The sequence below is a fragment of the Sciurus vulgaris genome, assembly GCF_902686455.1.
Source record: "Sciurus vulgaris genome assembly, chromosome: 4".
Taxonomy (NCBI): domain Eukaryota; kingdom Metazoa; phylum Chordata; class Mammalia; order Rodentia; family Sciuridae; genus Sciurus; species Sciurus vulgaris.
In genome coordinates, this window is record NC_136464.1 from 92,186,155 (window position 1) to 92,202,349 (window position 16,195).

The following is a 16,195-nucleotide window of genomic DNA, read 5'->3' on the forward strand; positions in this document are numbered from 1 at the left end:
TATCTTCCTAGTTTCTTTCTTCATCTAACTACTCTTGACCAAACCCCTTATTACATTTCACAACTTACTATTCTTTGTATAATTCAGTATATAAGTGATTGACTTTGCTTTTGGTGGGGTTTTTATTTCTTTTTGAGGGCTACTATGTCATGTATAACTTTAATTAAATAAATTTGTATATTTTTCTCCTTTCAATTTTTCTCATGACAGGTTAATTCTCAGACCCAGTCAAAAAAGGGAAGAGGTAAGTTTGGCTCCCTCATAGTTTATTTAGCCAAGGTTTTTGTTCTTAAAAAGTTGAAATTGACAATCGTACATACTTATGGAGTATGGGAGATACTTTGATACATGTAAACAATTTATACTGATCAAACTATGGTAATGAGCATTTCCACCACCTCAAACATTTATTTCTCTTTTATAGAAACATTTAAAATCCTATCTTATAGATATTTTAAAATATGCAATAAATTATTATTATTATTATTATTATCTATTATCATAATGCTGTGCTGTAGAAAATTAGAACTCCTATCTGCTTTTTGGTATCCATTATCCAACTTCTCTCTATCCCCACTACCATTCCCAACATGGTAGTGACCTCTATTTTTCCTCTCTCCATCTATGCTATCAACATTTTTAGCTCCCACATGAGTGGGACATGGAGAGAGACTGAGTATACAGTTTGTCTTTTGGTTCTTGGCCTATTTCACTTAACATGATGTCCTTCAAGCTCATCATATTGCCACAAATGACAAAATTTCATTCTCTAATATATTTCTTATGATATTTCTAATATCATATTTAATAATATCATATTTTCTTTATTCTTTTGCTGATAGGTTCTCTAGTTGACTACATATCTTGGACCAAGATTCTCAATGGTCCCCTTAAGTGAACCCTTTAATTCATTTAGTCAAGGCATATACCAAAATGTCTCCTTAGACAAATCTCTGTACTGTACCTGGAGTGGCAGAGATGGTCAAGTTCTGTGCTCTGCCTTCATGTAGATGAACTCTAGTGGCCCAGGGCCTGGTGTACACATGCTGGAGTAAAGGGATATGCCCAGGCATAGGCTGACTCCTGCCAGGCCAAAATCCATAAGGGTCCTCTTTAGCTGCTCCTGTGGGCCAGAGATGAAAAGCTGGCCCTTACCTAGGCTAACTCTTTGCCATGCTTGAAAGGCTTGCTGACAATGTCTGTGACTGACACAATGACTTTGAGAGGTAGAGAGATATTATGACTTGTTTCACAGAGGAGGATGCTGAGGCCCAATAGGACCCACTTCAGTCATTAATAAGCTGGAATTCCATTCCAGGCTTTCCTGCCACAGTACTTCATCTTTATTAGTTTTCAATTAGGTCAATAACTGGGTAAAAAGAGAAGGCTCAGAGACAAGTGAGATCATAAGGATTCAAGTACCCCTGGAACAATGGAAGTTCATAGCCATATAGTGATGCTAAGAACAATCAGACCAAGCATTTCCCCCAGCATCTGTGGCACTAGTGGTAGATTAGGGTCACCCTGCCACTAAAAGGTGCCACCCCAGGTTGTGAGCAGCACTGCCACCCAGGCCCTGGGACCTAGATGCTCGGTGCCCTGAGCATGCCTAGCTCCTCCTTCCTCCAGGGCTCGGGTGGGCACAGAAGCAGTGACTAGGGCTTCTGCTTGGCTTGTTCTGCAACCATCAGCAGATAAGGAATAAGGATGAGGGCTCAAGCATACCAGTTATGTTCCAATGACCAGCAGATTTGGGAAACCCCAGACTCCATGTTCTCCAAGGTAATTTCTAAGCCAGATTTCCTTGACTCTTTCCCGTGGCAGTAGAAACCAGAGTTCTTGGTGAGATAGTGAATCAATCAAAGGGACTAGGAGTGTTCATCCTACATGTGGTTTCTTCACTTCTATGTCCATTCCCCTCTCTCCAAGCTGCCAGGAGAACCCCTGGAGAACTTACTAAGAGGAAGGGAAGTTGGGTGATTGAAGCTAACCTCTCAGCTCTGAACATGAGGAACAGTTTTGCATGTGGTGACTGGGGCCAAAGCCAGACTCTGTGGTCAGAAAGCAGAAGCTTCCTCTTCAGGCCCTGTGGTCTGGGCCAGGGTCTGCAGTTAAGAACAGTTTCATAGATAAATGAGCCAGGCCTCTGTGTTTGAGATCACAAGTCCGGGTCCTTTCCCTAGTGTATGATCCTCTGTCCCACCAGAATACCCCTTTGCAGGGAGGGGACAGGTCTTGCCTGGGCACCCCTAAGAAAGACCTCTTCTGACCCACAGTTTGTTCTGGGGGCTCTGACAAGGCTACATAGATACAACATTATCCCAAGAGCCTGTAGAATCTCAGGCAGGAGCCCTGTCCTATTATAGGGTGGTGATTCACTGGGAAAAGTCAGAAGGGCTCATGATGTCCAACTGGGGACAGAAACACAAATGAGGGGTGGGGAGCAATGACCTGGAATAAAAGGAGAGAAAAAGGGTGCATCTCTTGAAGGGTGGTTTTTATTGGGGGAAGAGAAGGAAACTTTTTCACCAACACATCAGCAGGTAAGGAAAGGATCTAGTGGAATAAGAGGTCCAATCTCCAGGGCCTTGGGGCCATCTAGAAGAACACAATGGGGATGGGATAGCCCAGAACTGGATACCTGCAGACCAACTATTCACCCATGCCAGGACCCACACACCCCAAGGATCTATGAGGCCTCAGCTCTCCTGTGGGCCAAGATGGAGATTCCTAATCCTACTAATGGGGAGGGCAGTGAGAAACACATGGCTAGAGGACAGGTGAGCCCTGGTGTCTGGAGCTTTGAGTTCATATTCTAGTTTCAAAGTGACTGACCATGTAGCCTGGACAAATTGCTTCACTTTCCGAGACTGTTTCTTCATCATTCATGTGGATATAACACCTTTGGAATAGGACTATTGAGAATTCTAAATAACATGATGCCTATGTTACCTTTCTGCAAGGCTGTGTGCATCAGAACCACCCTGTCTTCTCTCCCTGACCTCTGGAGGTTATAGCACTACCTGTGAGCAGCAGCAACATAGCCCAGGCCCTGCTCTGTGGTCCATCATGGGCACAGCAGAGCAGCCAGAGGTACATGTTGGAGGAAAAAGCTAAACCCATGTGCTCAAACTCTTGTCTCAAAACCTGGAGGGAATTCCTGTGAGGGTCGAGAAGGGGCTATGAGGACACAGAAGAACCAGAGGCATTTTAGGAAATGGTGGTGCAAGCAGAGAAGAAGGAAGTCAGAGCATGATCAGGACTGAAGGGGGGCCACCAAGAGGCCTGGACCCTGTCCCAGGGCAGCTGCTGCAGGGGAAGTGACTTTCCCGTGACTCTGAGGGGTAGGAGGAGTTGGTGGATATCCCAGCGTATAGATGCTAGGAAGGCTGGGGTGAGGGTAGAGAGGACACTCATTCTAAAGTAACAGGTATCAAGAGGATCTGAGGGGGATACTCTTATGGGAGGAAAACGTTCAGGACCTTGGAATGAAACAGACAACTTTCTATCTGGGAGTGGTAACCCACAGTAGAGACTGAGCAGCTACTCTGAGGGTGGGGATAGCAGGGTGACCCTTCAACACATTTTTTGTACAGTCACAATAGAATGGGACACTTCAGGACTCCTGCCCGACCCATGCCTTCAGTCATCTAGCAGAGAACCCTGAAGTTGCACCTGCGATGAAATCACTGAAAAGTCTTACAAGGACTCAATCTGCCATCTGACAGGGTCATTCTCAGGGGACGCAGGTCAGGCCCGCACTGTGACTTGTCTCTGGCCAGCCCAGGGGCTTTGGCCTGACCTTGGACATAACAGGAGATGAACAGGGTCTCAGGGATTCAACCAGGACCAACTCAGGAAGTCTTAGGGGTCAAAGCCATGTGGCTGTGACTCTAGCATCCCAGGGGGCATCTACTGCAAGTGTCACAGACAATGGAGAAAATCCTCCCTCTAGAAAGCTACCAGGCCACATAAGTAAAATAAGGCCTCAGGAAGTTTTATGGAACCACCAGATGTCCTGAACTTCCTCCCTTCACTCTGAGGGCCAGGCATGCTGGCGTAATGCTTTATTTGTTGTCTCTGTGTTGTGACACATGGAATTCTTCATGGTGGACACTAGAGATAGTAATCAGACAACATAGGGTACTCAATGAATGCTGTACATGTGCATAGCTGAGTGAATGTCATTTCATTTTATAGATACACATAAGTGCTCAGAGAGGTGAGGCCACTATAATGCTAGTGAGCATCTGTGGCCCCATGATTAGTATCCACACCTCTGTAGCAGCCCAGCATGCCCCCTGCTCCTCACAGCCATGTCTTAAGAGAAGGCCTGAACTGGGAACCAAAGACTCAGCATTGAGCCCTGACTCATCTACTCCACAGTGTGAAGGAAGGCCAGAGATGGGAGGACACAGAAAACCTTCCTAAGAGAGATGGTGTTTGAGGCAGCTTTTTGGAACTGGTCAGATTCAGAGGTGAGGTAAGTGGGGACAAGGGGTAGGCAGGGCATTTCAGATATAGGGAACTTGGAGAAAAGGAGTCCTAAGACAGGGAATTGCATGCAGAGGAAGGAAGGCTAAGGTACAGAGTTTCAGCAGATGGAGGTAGATGATACAGTGGTCAAGATGCTGGAGAGAAACGTAAGAAACCTGTAATTCACCAGCCTCAGGTCAGGAAGTCCATTTGGCTAATTTCATTGCTGTTTTCAACTCCGTATTGGATATACGATTTTAAGGCTTTTGAATACAGTCATACTTTGCTAATGAGAGAGATATGTTCTGAGAACTGCATTATGAGGCAATTTAGTCATTGTGCAGCAATCCAGTGTGTACTTACACAAACCTAGATGGTATAGATTACTTCATGCTTAGGAAATAAGGCATAGCCTGAGGCTCCTAGATTAGAAAACTGTATTCAATACTGTAGGCACTTGTAACACAATGATAAGTATTCATACATCTAAACATATCTAAACATAGAAAAATGCTTGGCGATAGCAATTTTTCATCTCCAATATAATCTTGTGGGAACAATATCAAATATGCAGTCCACTGTTGATCAAAACATCATTATGTGGTGCATGATGTATTTCATTGAAGTGTTAGTTGATCAGTTTCCATTTGAGCTATCAGTATTTTAAGAAAGGTCATTCATGAATTCATTTGTCTCTGCTTCAGACCTCAGCTATTGCTCTGTGGGATGGATGGGGAGAAGGATCCCTCTGCTGGAGCAAGGATGTGGCCCACCAGGGATGCACCATCTTGGAGAGGGACTAATGAGAGGCTTGTGGGGGAAAGGCTCTAGAAAAGAGAAGAAAGGATACTGGGAGAAGACAAAGGAGAGACTGGACCAAAGACAGGGAGACTAGAAGAAAGAGCTGAGGAGACCAAAGGGCTGAGAGAATGTGAAAGGGACAATGGGTGAGGAGACTTAGGGTAGAAGGAGGGGAAATGTGGAGCAGAGAGCTAGGGATTGAGGGAACAGAGAGGGGCCTGTTAGAGGTGGCTGAATACAAGGAGGAAAGGAGATATTGGAGCAGGAAAGGAAAGAGTTGTAGTATGGAGAGAGGAAATGGGGCCATTGGGGAAACAGGTAGCAGAAGAAAGAGGAAGAAGAAGAGGGGGCAGAATATAGGGAATAAATGGGGCAGGGAGGGAGTATTGGGACATATAGAGAGAAGATCATACAAAAGAAATATTTCTTCTCTATTAATATATTCTTCTTGAGAAGGAGGTATTCTAGAATTCATTCTTTAAGAATATAAGAATGTTCACTGAATTTATTTAAGAATATATCATTAATAATTTAAACTTCTGAATATATTCAAAAATCATACATTGAACCTCATCCTACAGCCCTTAGCTTGTGTGTGTGTGTGTGTGTGTGTGTGTGTGTGTGTGTGTGTGTGTGTTGTGCTGGGGACTAAACTCGGTGCCTTGAGCATGCTAGGCAAGCACTCTCCCACTGAGCTACACTCCCTGTCCTCCTGTAATGTTATTGAAGGTACTACCAAAGAGTGAATTGGGCCAACTAAATTTCCCCAGAAATCTTCAGAACTGTTAAGGTCATTCCATTTGACTTAAATTGCTTTAAGTTTATAGAGTTAAAGAAACAAATTAATTTTTCATATTTGCCTAGAGTCCAGCTAGCCTCTGGGAACAAGGTCATTCAGTGTATCAACCCAGCTTTGCCCAGCAGACAACAGGGAACCAATGAACATATGATGCTCATAGGAGAATCCCACCTGGGAGGGACTCTGTTCCTGGTCTTGAGCTGAAACACCATCTGATGAGAAAAGTCAGGAATCTGTAACTCAATTTATTGAAAAAAATAAAAAATCAGTCCTGTCCATTACTGGATTGAACTGTGTTTTGAGGGAGGGGGTTGTTGACCTGCTAAAACCTGGAATGGTAGAACTGGAAATAATTGAATTGATTGTGTGGAAATAAATTTTATTATTGTTATTCTTACTTTTGTTAATGGCAATCATTACAACACTTTTCTAGATAAAATGGAATAGCCTTATCTTCTCAGCAAGTACTTCTGCTAAGATTTCTCTCCTATCTTTAACCAAAAGGAACAGCTTGTCTTTAAAAGATATACTCCCTAGAGAATGAGGAAGCAGTTCCAGGCTGTGCAAGACAAAGTGTGAAGTAATTTTGCATCAACAGGAACTTTCTCAAAAGCTGATTTTTTTTTTTTTTCCAAAGGACCTTTCGCACCCAGCTGGTTCCCCGATAGTGCAGCTGCCCCTCTTGATGACCGCCCTCAATCCAATGGAAATGTGACATGCAAATCTCTCCTGAAATTTGCCTCTGGAATTTTCACTGAGGTGTTCAACCATAATGTCATTTGAATGACTTCTCAGGGTAGGGAGACAAAACAGAGAAATGGAAATAATGAACAGAAGGGCACTCTCACTTTTTGTCTAAGGACTGCTCTGTCACTGTGTCTCCTCCTGGGAGGAAACATACGTGGGGTATATAAGTTATACTGCAAAGCTTGAGCACACTGATAACCTTACGCTTCTAGAACTTTGCAGTGTCTGGAGAAACGGGGTCCACTGCAGTTCATTTATAAAGGGGAACTAATCTGTTCTCTGTTTTCCTGCCCGAGGTACTGGGGTGGGGGGAATCCATGATAAAATTGAGATAAATGAAGGGACTTCAGAAATGGTAGAGGGCACCAACAATCCAAATGGACATCACAACTCCACTGCATCATGATTCTCAGGTCCAGTTCTTCAATTGAGAACCAAGCAATAGAAGTTGTTCTGACACTCAGTATATAAATTTCCTTGAAGGGAGCTGAAGCCAGGTTAAGAGTATGTTAAATTTAAGTGCCAAGTCAGGTTACAGTAAGTTTCTGAGGCTGCAGAATAGGAATTCAGCTCACTTTTGGAATCAAGCAAAAGAGCAGACTGTTATTTCCTTACTTGAGGTTCTGCAGGCCAGGACACTATGATATTTACCAAGAAGAATTAAGTTGAAATATGAAAATTGCAAGCTGTGTTTGTTGCAAATAGTTCTAACAAGTTTCATGTGAGTTGACCAAATAAACGAAATGGTGAGAAAGCAGCTTGATAGAGACTGAATCTTTTTGGTTGTGGGGTAGTGGAAGGAAATGGGTTTTTTCCTATGCATTTGCAATATGTCTAGGACTATTATGGGTAGTTATTTGGTGAGCACTTCCTATGTACCAGGTGATAAATGAGGCACTGAAAACTGTGACCTGCACATGCTCACCAGAGAAAGCCATGGAGTGAAATTCACACCCCAGTCAGCATTAGGAGTTTGCTGCTAAACGAGGTCACCTGTGCATGGCTTCTCACAATGTCTGGCATTACAGACTAGAGGTTCAATAAATGTGGTCTGCATTTGCTCCTCAAATTCTGAGGTTCCAGGGAACCTCTACTGAAGAGGAATGAAGGGAAGCCCTTTCCCTCATTTACCTGCCTACGATGGAAGTGTTCCCTGGTGTACTTTTGCTAGAAGTGGCAAATACCCCCAGGTTTCCCAAAGGTCCCTCTTCACCTGAGTTGGCTTTATTCTTCCCTTTAAACTCTGGGGCCTGTCCTAAGCACTGAAGCTGTCCTGGTGTAAAAGACACTTGCTAGTGCTACTCCCAGTCACCAGGTGGGACCATTACTCATGGACCAGACTGAAGTTAACCTATTTTACAGTTGGGGTAAGTGAGGTCCACAGGGAAGACAAAGGATCAAACTAGTGGTCAAACCCAGGTTTGGACTAGGGTCTCTGAACTCCCTGATTTGCACTTTCTTCTCACAGCTCATGTTTTTCTGAGATGGTGTCTGTGCCTCACAGAAAGGCAAAGGACTCAGGACAAAGGACCTCTCTCATCCCCTTTGCGACCCGAGTTAGCGCCCTACAAAGCAAGGGCAGAAGAAATACGGTCTACAGCACTTGCCCAAAGAAGGGATCTCTCACAGTCTCAGCGCTCCATTTAGTGAAACGAAGTGGAAACTTTGTTCCTTCCCCCATGGAAGAAGCGACCGCACCCTGCAGAGGGCACACAGGCAACTCAAGGTCCCCTACCGGATCCCTGAGGCCAGGAAATCCAGGACTTTACCCCACTGCAGTACAGCTCGCGCTGATAGGGTCTCAGGTGCTCTCAGCCTAGACCTGGCCGCCCCCACTGCTGAATCTTGAACGTGCCTCCAGCAAGATCTCAACTGCCCTGACCACTCTTGGAAGACCCCAGTCCCAACTCCAGTCCATTACATCCCAATTCAGCCCCAGTCCTCCCGGTCCTGATCTGTTTGCCCCGACTGGCCCTCAGGCCACGCCCTCCTCCAGCGCTCAGGTCTCTCAGCCCGGAGGCAGCCCCGCGCCCTCACGTCCCCGCCGCGCGTCCTCACCGCGCCCCGCTCAAAGTCGTTGTAGAACGCCTTGTCCAGCAGGTGCTTCTCGCTGCAGCCCGCGGAGCCCACGAGGCTGAGGTATATGTAGTCGTCTGTACCTGCGAACCATTGGTTGCCAGTGGCCACAGTGACCGTGTAGGAGGGCATAGTTGCAAACACTGAGCGCCGGGGGCAACGGGCTCAGACAAAGCTGGTAACTTCCGCGCCCGACGGTACCTGGCGGGGCCACGTCGGTGGCTTCTGTTCACCGCGGGCTGCAGTCGCCTGTCCGGCCCCCTGGCCCCAACACCGCCTCTAACAATAGCCCCGCCTCCTTTCCCCCACGTATTACCCCACCCTGCGGTCCTGTGGCGCTCTGGTCTCTAACTGCTAGTCTCTGGCTGGAGAGGGATCATCCATTTCTGCAGCTCATCTCCGCATGGTAGGTGCATGTTCTAACAGCGACGGAATGGGTACTACCTAGGTGGCCCCCCTCATTCATTCATTCATTCATTCATTCATTCATTCATTCATTCATTCATTCATTCATTCCGTTTCTTATCGCTTCCACCCTTCGTTCTTGCCTCTGCTTCCCTTAGTGTCAGGCTCCCTTAAGTCGCTGGAGTTGGGCTCCCAAGATCCCTAACCCTCTCCTCACCAAGTTCCCAGTATGAGTGGGGGGCGACGCGACCCCGACTATACTCATGGAGTGGTGACTTGGATCAGGGTCTCTGCAAGCGCATAGGGGAAGAGGGAACCCACCTGCTGAGCTGATACTAAGGGTGGAATTTATATCACAGAGACTTCTGTTAGTCCTGACTTCCTCACGTTATGGAATGAGCATCTGGCTGTGCCCGGCGCCCTCATACTTGGAAGGGAGCAAGCCACTACTGTCAGTGAACAGAGGGAGGATAGGGGCAGCCAGGAGAGGAAAGTTCCAATCTGTTCCTGCAAGGGCAAGTCAGCACACTTGGGAAAGCAGGGGCATGTGGTGGGAAAGGAGATAGACTTGGTTGAAGGTAGTTCAGGGAGTGGACCACTGACTGGACGGACGTTCTAGAGAAAGAATCAATTACACATCAAGAATGTTCCAGGAAAAGAAGAAAAATAATAAATAAAAAATAAAATATATTGCTATGTTTAAAAATATAAATGTTATGAATATCTGAAATAAAATTTATTATCACAATTTTTAAATAATGTTCCCGGAATTTGGGGGAATCGGCTGCCTTGTGGGGTAATGGGTCTTCTTTCTAAATTGTAGTGGGCAGAGATCCACAAGGATTGTGGTAGAAGGCTTTGTAAGTTGAAAGGAAGTTTTTCAGGGCTATAGCTTGACCTGAAATCTATCCCCACTCATTACCTCCAACGGCCCCTTTGTCCTCCTGCTAGTCTTCAGCACTGGGTCGTCTGAGCATGATTCAGTGATCACAAACTCAGTAATATTTAATGAAATAAAATATTTCAAAGATCAACTTTAAGTTTCATAGATTTCATCAATTTGTTATCTGTTCATATTCACTTTGATCCTTATTTCCTTCTTTAGGTTTAATTCTCTCTTCTTTTTGGTAGTGTCTTTAGGTGAAGGATAAATCATTTCTTGAGTTTTTTTTTTTTTTTTTTTTTTAGTGTAGTCATTTACAGATGTAAATTTTTTGAGGAAAGTTCTGCTTATAGCACAATAGCCAAGATATGGAACCAAGCCCAGGTGCCTGTCAACAGATGAACGATCAAAAAAATGTGGTATATATACACGTTGGAGTTGTACTCAGCCATAAAGAAAAATAAAATAATGGCATTTGCTGATAAATAGATGGAATTGGAAAACATCATGCTAGTAAAATAACTAAACTCAGAAAGTAAGGGTTAAATGCTTTCTGTCATATGTAGAAGCTAGACCAAAATAAGGGGGAGGTAGGGAACAGGAGGTTGGAGGAATCCCATGAAAATTGTAGGGAGATCAGTGACATACAGGAAGGGCATTGAATCAGAGGGAGAAGGGAAGGGGGAAAGGGAGGAACTGCAGAATGAATTGACCAAATTATGCTATGTATATATATGAATGTACCACAGTAAATTTCACCTTTCACTGTGTGTGTGTGTGTGTGTATAGCACTAATTTTTAAAAATTATAAATAAATAGAAGGAAGACCACAGGAAGAATAACCCGGGTAGGGAGGTCTGGAGGGAAAGGGAACATAATGGGGACTGAAGTAGAACAAATTATATTCCATGCATGTATGATTATGTCAAAATGAACCCCAATATTACATATAACTATAATGTACTAATAATATAAAATAAAAAATGAAAAGTTCTGTATTGTTAGGCCTAGCTGTTTTGTACTATTTTCCAGTTCTTATGTACTTGTTGGTCTATTCCTTAGGTGTTCTATATTGAAAGTAGTGTAAGTTTCCAAATTTTACTGTTAATTACTGATTTCTCCCTTTAATGACTTCCGATCTTTTTTCATAAATTTGGGGGTTCTGTGGTTAGATGCATGTATGTTTATAATTGTTATATATTGCCAACGGATTGAACTTATCATAAAGTATCCATGTTTATCTCCAATAACAATTTTCTGTTTGATAACATAACTAATTTAGCTACCTTATGGCTGCTATTTCAATCTTTTTACTTTCAATCTATTTGTATTTTTAATCTAAATTTTGTATTTTATGGAAATCATATTCCTACAAGTTTGATCTTATTTTATCCAGTCTGATGATTTCTTCACTTTGAATTTTTAATTTAGTTTTTTTTTCAATACTAGCAGTAAAACAAGGCACTTGTGCACTGAGCTACATCCCCAACTCTTGTTATTTTTTATTTTTATTCTGAGACTGGGTCTTATTCAATGCCTAGGCTAGTCTCAAACTTGTGATCCTCTTGCCTCAGCCTCTCAAGTAGCTGGTATTGCATCTGTGTACCACCACACCCACCTAATTTATTAATCTTTAATGCCATTTTTGATGTGGTTGGATTTATTTCTGCCATTTTTGCTATCTGTTGCTTCTTTGCTTATTGTTTTGCATTAAGTAAAATTTTTAGAGTACGTTTAAATTTCTTTAATACTTTTTGGGAATATTTTGAACTATTTTCTTAGTGGATGTCCTAGGGCCTAAAATATCACAATCTATCTTTGATTTATGCTAAACTTAATTCCAGTGAGATATAAGAATGTTACCCTGACATAGGTCTATCCCCTTTCCTTTTATTCAATCCTGTTTCTGTTATACTATACACATATAAACACAGAAATAGAGTAACATAATTTTTTCTTAATTTAATTTTAAAGAAGCTTAGAGAAGAAAAAACAAGCATATATTCATAAAATTTATTTCAATCTTTCATTTGTTATTCTTGTTATTTTCATTTCTTTTACCATTTTGTGACATTTCCTTAATCCAGTACAACTTTGTTCCCACTTAACTCCTTTGTGCTCTTAAGGTACATTTCTGTATGTGATAGAGTCAATGATACAATTACATACATATTGTTTTATCCAATTGCTTTTTAAATTAGTTAAGAGAAGGAAAAAAATAATAAAGTCTAATGCCTTTTATAATTATACACATAATTACTTCTACAACTACTTTTGTTTATTAGAATAGATACAAGTTATTGTCTCATGTTACTTGTTTTCAGTTTAAAGAAGTTACTTTAGTATTTCTTTTAAGACAAGTCTACTAGCAATGAATTATCTCAATTCTTTTAAAATATCTAGGAATGTCATCTCCATGTTTAAAATCTAGTTTTGCTAGACATAAGATTCCTCTTTTAAGAAAATAAAGGGGGTGTATATTTCATCCAAATAGAAGAAAGATCAGTGGAGTAGAGGTAGGGCATTGAAGGGTAGAGAGGAAGAATTGTGTACATATATAAATAAACCACAGTGAATCTCACCCTCATGTACATCCACAAGACACTAATTAAAAAAAATAAGTAAATAGCAGAAAGATGAGTACAGTAAGGGGAAGGGAATAGGGGAGGAAGGACAGGAAGTAAAGGGGAAGTACCAGGGACAGCATTAGAACACATTACATACCATGCTTTTATAAAATTATGTCAAAATGAATCCTAATGTTATGTACAACTAAAAAGAACCAATGAAAAGAAATACATTTCTATTGTGATAAAATATATGTAACATTAAATTAAATTTTCTTTCTTTTTTCATGTTTCTAGTAATTCTATTTTATAACTTTAAAAAATAGTAAAATATACATTACAATGACATTTACTATTTTAGTTGTTTTAGATATATAGTTCAGTGGCATTAAGTACATTCATAGTTCTGTGTTACCAACATCATTATTCATCTCCAGAATGATCTTATTTTCCAATTCTGTGCCCATTTTTCCTCTCCTCAGGAAAATTGGAATGGAACCACCATTTGACCCAGCTATCCTACTCCTCTGTTTATACACAAAGGACTTAAAATCAGCATACTACAGTGACACAACCACATCAATGTTTATAGCAGCAAAATTCACAATAGCTAAAATGTGGAATTAACTTAGATGCCTTTCAACAGATGAATAGATAAAGAAAATGTGGTATATAAATACAATGGAATATTACTCAGTCTTAAAGAAGAATGAAATGATGGCATTTGCTGGTAAATGGATGGAGCTGGAGAATATCATGCTAAGTGAAATAAGTCAATCCCAAAAAAACCAAAAGCCAAATGTTTTCTCTGATATTCCAGAAGCTAATTCACAATAAGGTGGGGGGGGGGCGTGACTAGGGAAGAATACAGGTACTTTGGATTAGGCAGAGGGGAGTGAAGGGAGGGGAGAGGGCATGGGAGTGGGAGGATAGTAGAATGACTGGGACATTAATGACCTGTGTATATAGGACTATACTGCTGGTGTGATCCTACATCATGTACAACCAGAAGAATGAAAAGTTATACTCCATTTATGTGTGATGTATCAATGCACACATGAATGCTGACATTATGCAGAATGCTGTCATGTATAACTAATTAGAACAAATTAAAAAAATAAAAAAGGAACAAAAGGCTAAAAAAAAAAGTAAAAAAGAATCTGTCCCGGCTACCACCATTTTACTTTCTCTGTCTCTTAATCGACTGCTCCAGGTATCTCATATGAGGGAATCATACAGTATTTGTCCTTTTGTGCTTGGCTTGTTTCACTTAGCAGAGTGCCCTCTAAGTTTGCCTTTGCAGCACGCATCAGAACTCCCTTCATTTTTTTTATTGTAAACAAATGGGATACATGTTGTTTATCTGTTTGTACATGGAGTAAATGCATACCATTTGTGTAATCATAAATTTACATAGGGTAATGTTGTTTGATTCATTCCGTTATTTTTTCGTTCCCTCTACCACTCCCACCCCTCTTTTCCCTCTATACAGTCCTTCCTTCCTCCATTCTTGCCACCCTCCTTAACACTAAACCTAAACCTAACCCTAACCCTAACACTAAACCCTCCCACCCCCCATTATATGTCATCATCCACTTATCAGAGAGATCATTCGTCCTTTGGTTTTTTGAGATTAGCTTATCTCACTTAGCATGATATTCTCCAATTTCATCAATTTGCCTGGAAAAGTCATAATTTTATTATTCTTTATGGCTGAGTAATATTCCATTGTATATACATGCCACAGTTTCTTTATCCATTCATCAATTGAAGACATCTAGGTTGGTTCTACAATCTGGCTATGGTGAATTGAGCAGCTATGAACATTGATGTGGCTGTATTTCTATAGTATGCTGATTTTAAGTCCTTTGGGTATAGACCAAGGAGTGGGATAGCTGAGTCAAATGGTGGTTCCATTCCAAGCTTTCTGAGGAATCTCCATACTATTTTCCAGAGTGGCTGCACTAATTTGCAACCCCACCAGCAATGTATGAGTATACCTTTTTCCCCACATCTTCGCCAACACCTATTGTTGCTTGTGTTCTTGATAATCGCCATTCTAATTGGGGTGAGATGGAATCTTAGTGTAGTTTTGATTTGCATTTCTCTTAATACTAGAGATGTTGAACATTTTTTCATATATCTGTTGATTGCTTGTACATCTTCTTTTTGAAGTGTCTGTTCATTTCCTTAGCCCATTTGTTGATTGGGTTATTTGTATTATTGATGTAGAGTTTTTTGAGTTCTTTATATATTCTGGAAATAAGTGCTCTATCTGAATTATGAGTGGCAAAGATTTTCTCCCACTCTGTAGGCTCTCTCTTCACATTACTGATATTTCCTTTGCTGAGTGAAAGCTTTTTAGTTTGAATCTATCTCAGTTGTTGATTCTTGCTTTTATTTCTTGTGCTATGGGAGTCCTGTTAAGGAAGTCTGATCCTGGGCCGACATGATGAACATTTGGACCTACATTTTCTTCTATAAGATGCAGGGTCTCTGGTCTGATTCCGAGGTTCTTGATCCATTTTGAGTTGAGTTTTGTGCAGGGTGAGGGATAGGGATTTAATTTCATTCTGTTGCATATGGATTTCCAGTTTTCCCAGCACCATTTGTTGAAGAGGCTCTTTTCTCCATTGCATATTTTTGGCCCCTTTGTCTAGTATGAGAAAATTGTATTTATTTGGGTTTGTGTCCATGTCCTCTATTCTGTACCATTGATCTACCTGTCTATTTTGGTACCAATACCATGCCGTTTTTGTTACTATTGCTTTGTAGTAGAGTTGAAGATCTGGTATTGCAATATCCCCTGCTTCACTCTTCCTGCTAAAGATTTCTTTAGCTATTCTGGGTTTCTTATTCTTCCAGATGAATTTCATAATTGCTTGCTCTATTTCTGTAAGGTGCGTCATTGGGATTTTAATTGGAATTGCATTGAATCTGTATAGCACTTTTGGTAGTATGGCCATTTTGACAATATTAATTCTTCCTATCCAAGAACATGGAAGATCTTTCCATCTTCTAAGGTGTTCTTTAATTTCTTTCTTTAGTGTTGTATAGTTCTCATTGTAGAGGTCTTTCACCTCTTTTGTGAGATTGATTCCGAAGTATTTTATTTTTTTCAATGCTATCGAAAAATATCGATGAATCTTTCTGAAGATTCATCACTTATGTATAAAAATGCATTGGATTTATGAGCATTGATCTTGTAACCTGCTACTTTACTGAATTCACTTATGAGTTCTAAAAGTTTTCTGGTGGAATTTCCAGGTTCCTCTAAATATATAATCATGTCATCAGCAATCAGGGATAGTTTGAGTTCTTCTTTTCCAATTCGTATCCCTTTAATTTCTTTGGTTTGTCTAATTGCTCTGGCTAGAGTCTCAAGAACGATGTTGAATAGAAGTGGTGAAAGAGGACATTCCTGCCTTGTTCCAGTTTTTA

General features: G+C 41.3%; 2 protein-coding genes across 6 annotated transcripts in view; one reads left to right on the plus strand and one right to left on the minus strand.

Moving 5' to 3' along the window:
• The window catches only part of ALOX5 (arachidonate 5-lipoxygenase), a 60,440-nt gene extending 51,326 nt beyond the window's left edge, over positions 1 to 9,114 (minus strand). For 3 of the 5 annotated variants that reach the window (XM_079137597.1, XM_079137595.1, XM_079137596.1), the window contains exon 1: positions 8,882 to 9,039. In XM_079137597.1, coding sequence (XP_078993723.1) covers positions 8,882 to 9,031 — 150 coding nt within the window. In that variant the 5' untranslated portion in view covers positions 9,032 to 9,039. Of the gene's footprint in view, positions 1 to 964; positions 1,096 to 8,881 lie in introns of those variants that run through there. The other 2 variants (XM_079137598.1, XM_079137599.1) reach the window with 2 other exon arrangements.
• Positions 9,115 to 9,230: 116 nt separating this feature from the next.
• Positions 9,231 to 16,195, plus strand: part of LOC306658946 (olfactory receptor 13A1-like) — a gene marked incomplete at its 3' end in the record, with an annotated part of 30,735 nt that continues 23,770 nt past the window's right edge. Inside the window, exon 1 of the mRNA XM_079136227.1 lies at positions 9,231 to 9,305. The remainder of the gene's footprint in view (positions 9,306 to 16,195) is intronic.